We start from the raw sequence: 1,631 nt of genomic DNA, 5'->3' as shown, positions 1-1,631 counted from the left end.
TGCATATGCAGAATCATGCACCAAATAGTAGAATCTGTTTGGAAATTATGCATTTCTCTCCAAACAGGCCTGATCCTCTATGAGGCGTCGTCCTCAATTTACGACCAATTAATGGGTACAGATAATGGCATTTATTTCATTCCAAATTTCCGGTCATGCCATCATGCATTCTCCTATAAAAGCCGGCGTCCCGGTCGCGTCACTGTCAACAATCCGGCAAACACGCCCTCCTCTTACGTACGAACAATCCATGGGCGCCGCCGTGATGGAGCAGCGACGCGGCGGCAAGCCCAAGGTGGTCTTCGTGCTGGGCGCCACGGCCACGGGCAAGTCCAAGCTGGCCATCTCCCTGGCGGCGCGCTTCGGCGGCGAGGTGATCAACTCGGACAAGATCCAGGTGTACGCTGGCCTCCCCGTGATTACCAACAAGGTGACGGACGAGGAGTGCGCGGGCGTGCCGCACCACCTCCTCGGCTCTGTGCCGTGCCCCGACGCTGACTTCACCGTCGACGACTTCTGCCGGGAGGCGGCTGACGCGATCAAGCGCGTTCTCTCCCACGGCGGCCTCCCGGTGGTGGCCGGCGGCTCCAACAGGTACGTCGAGGCGCTTGTCGACGGAGATGGCGGCGCCTTCCGCTCCTCACATGACTGCCTCTTCGTCTGGCTTGACGCCGCGCCAGAAGTCCTCCGCCGGTCCACAGCGGTACGGGTGGACGACATGGTGCGGCGCGGACTGGTGGAAGAGGCTCGCGCTGCGTTCGACCCGGATGCCAGCTACACCAGGGGCGTGCGTCGCGCCATCGGCCTGCCGGAGATGGACGCGTACCTGCGGCGTGCGAGCGACGGCGATGACGAGGCGATGCTGGGGAGAGCGGTGGAGGAGATCAAGGTTAACACGTTCGGGCTGGTGCTGGAGCAGGTGGAGAAGATCCGGCGGCTGAGCACGCTGGAGGGATGGGACGTCCGGCGGGTGGACTGCACGGAGGTGCTGGCGCGGATGGTGGACGGCGAAGGGGTGCAGGAGCTATGGAGGAAGGTGGTCTGGGAGCCCGTCGAGGACATGGTGCGGACCTTCGTCATCGCGGAGAAGAGCTGTGGGAAGATCAGCCTGCTGGCCTAGAGTCTAGAGCTATCTTATATTTTGGCGCCCTGTGTTAGGTTTGAATTGTCCGCCTGGTTTCGTAGTAAACGTGTCGAAGAAATGTGAGGAGCTTCCTACATATATACTCCTTCATTGCCGTTTCCAATTATTCTGTCCAGAATTACCTATTTCGATCTTTCACTACATGAAAATTACTTGTGGCCGTGCAATTTTTCACTCCCTCGGCTTACATTCCTTTAAGCTAAGTAACACAAAAAGTACACCCGACTAACAACAATAATATATCATTCTAGCTAGATTATCATATACTTCCTCTGTACCTAAATACTAGGTACAAATAGAGCATATGTGTATTGGGAATATTCGAATTGTCTTATGCGGTCCTTTTTTATCCCTCATCCAACACTTTATAGTTGCATATATTATGTGAGAATATTATGAACTACTCTCTTTGTAAACTACTTCCTTCATCCTAAAATAACTGTCTCAACTTTGTACTACCTCTAGTATAAAGTTATACTAAGCTTAA

General features: G+C 54.2%; 1 protein-coding gene across 1 annotated transcript; it reads left to right on the top strand.

Annotated features, from left to right (window-relative positions):
* Nucleotides 1–265: 265 nt before the first annotated feature.
* LOC123396752 (adenylate isopentenyltransferase 3, chloroplastic-like) lies at nt 266–1,120 on the top strand. Its single transcript, XM_045091594.1, has one exon. It carries the CDS (start codon nt 266–268, stop codon nt 1,118–1,120), a length of 855 nt encoding a protein of 284 aa, XP_044947529.1.
* The last annotated feature ends 511 nt before the right edge of the window (nt 1,121–1,631 follow it).

This window comes from Hordeum vulgare, chromosome 5H (genome assembly GCF_904849725.1).
Source record: "Hordeum vulgare subsp. vulgare chromosome 5H, MorexV3_pseudomolecules_assembly, whole genome shotgun sequence".
Lineage (NCBI taxonomy): Eukaryota > Viridiplantae > Streptophyta > Magnoliopsida > Poales > Poaceae > Hordeum > Hordeum vulgare.
Note: the sequence above shows the minus strand (reverse complement) of the source record. Positions and strands in the feature narration are given on the sequence as shown.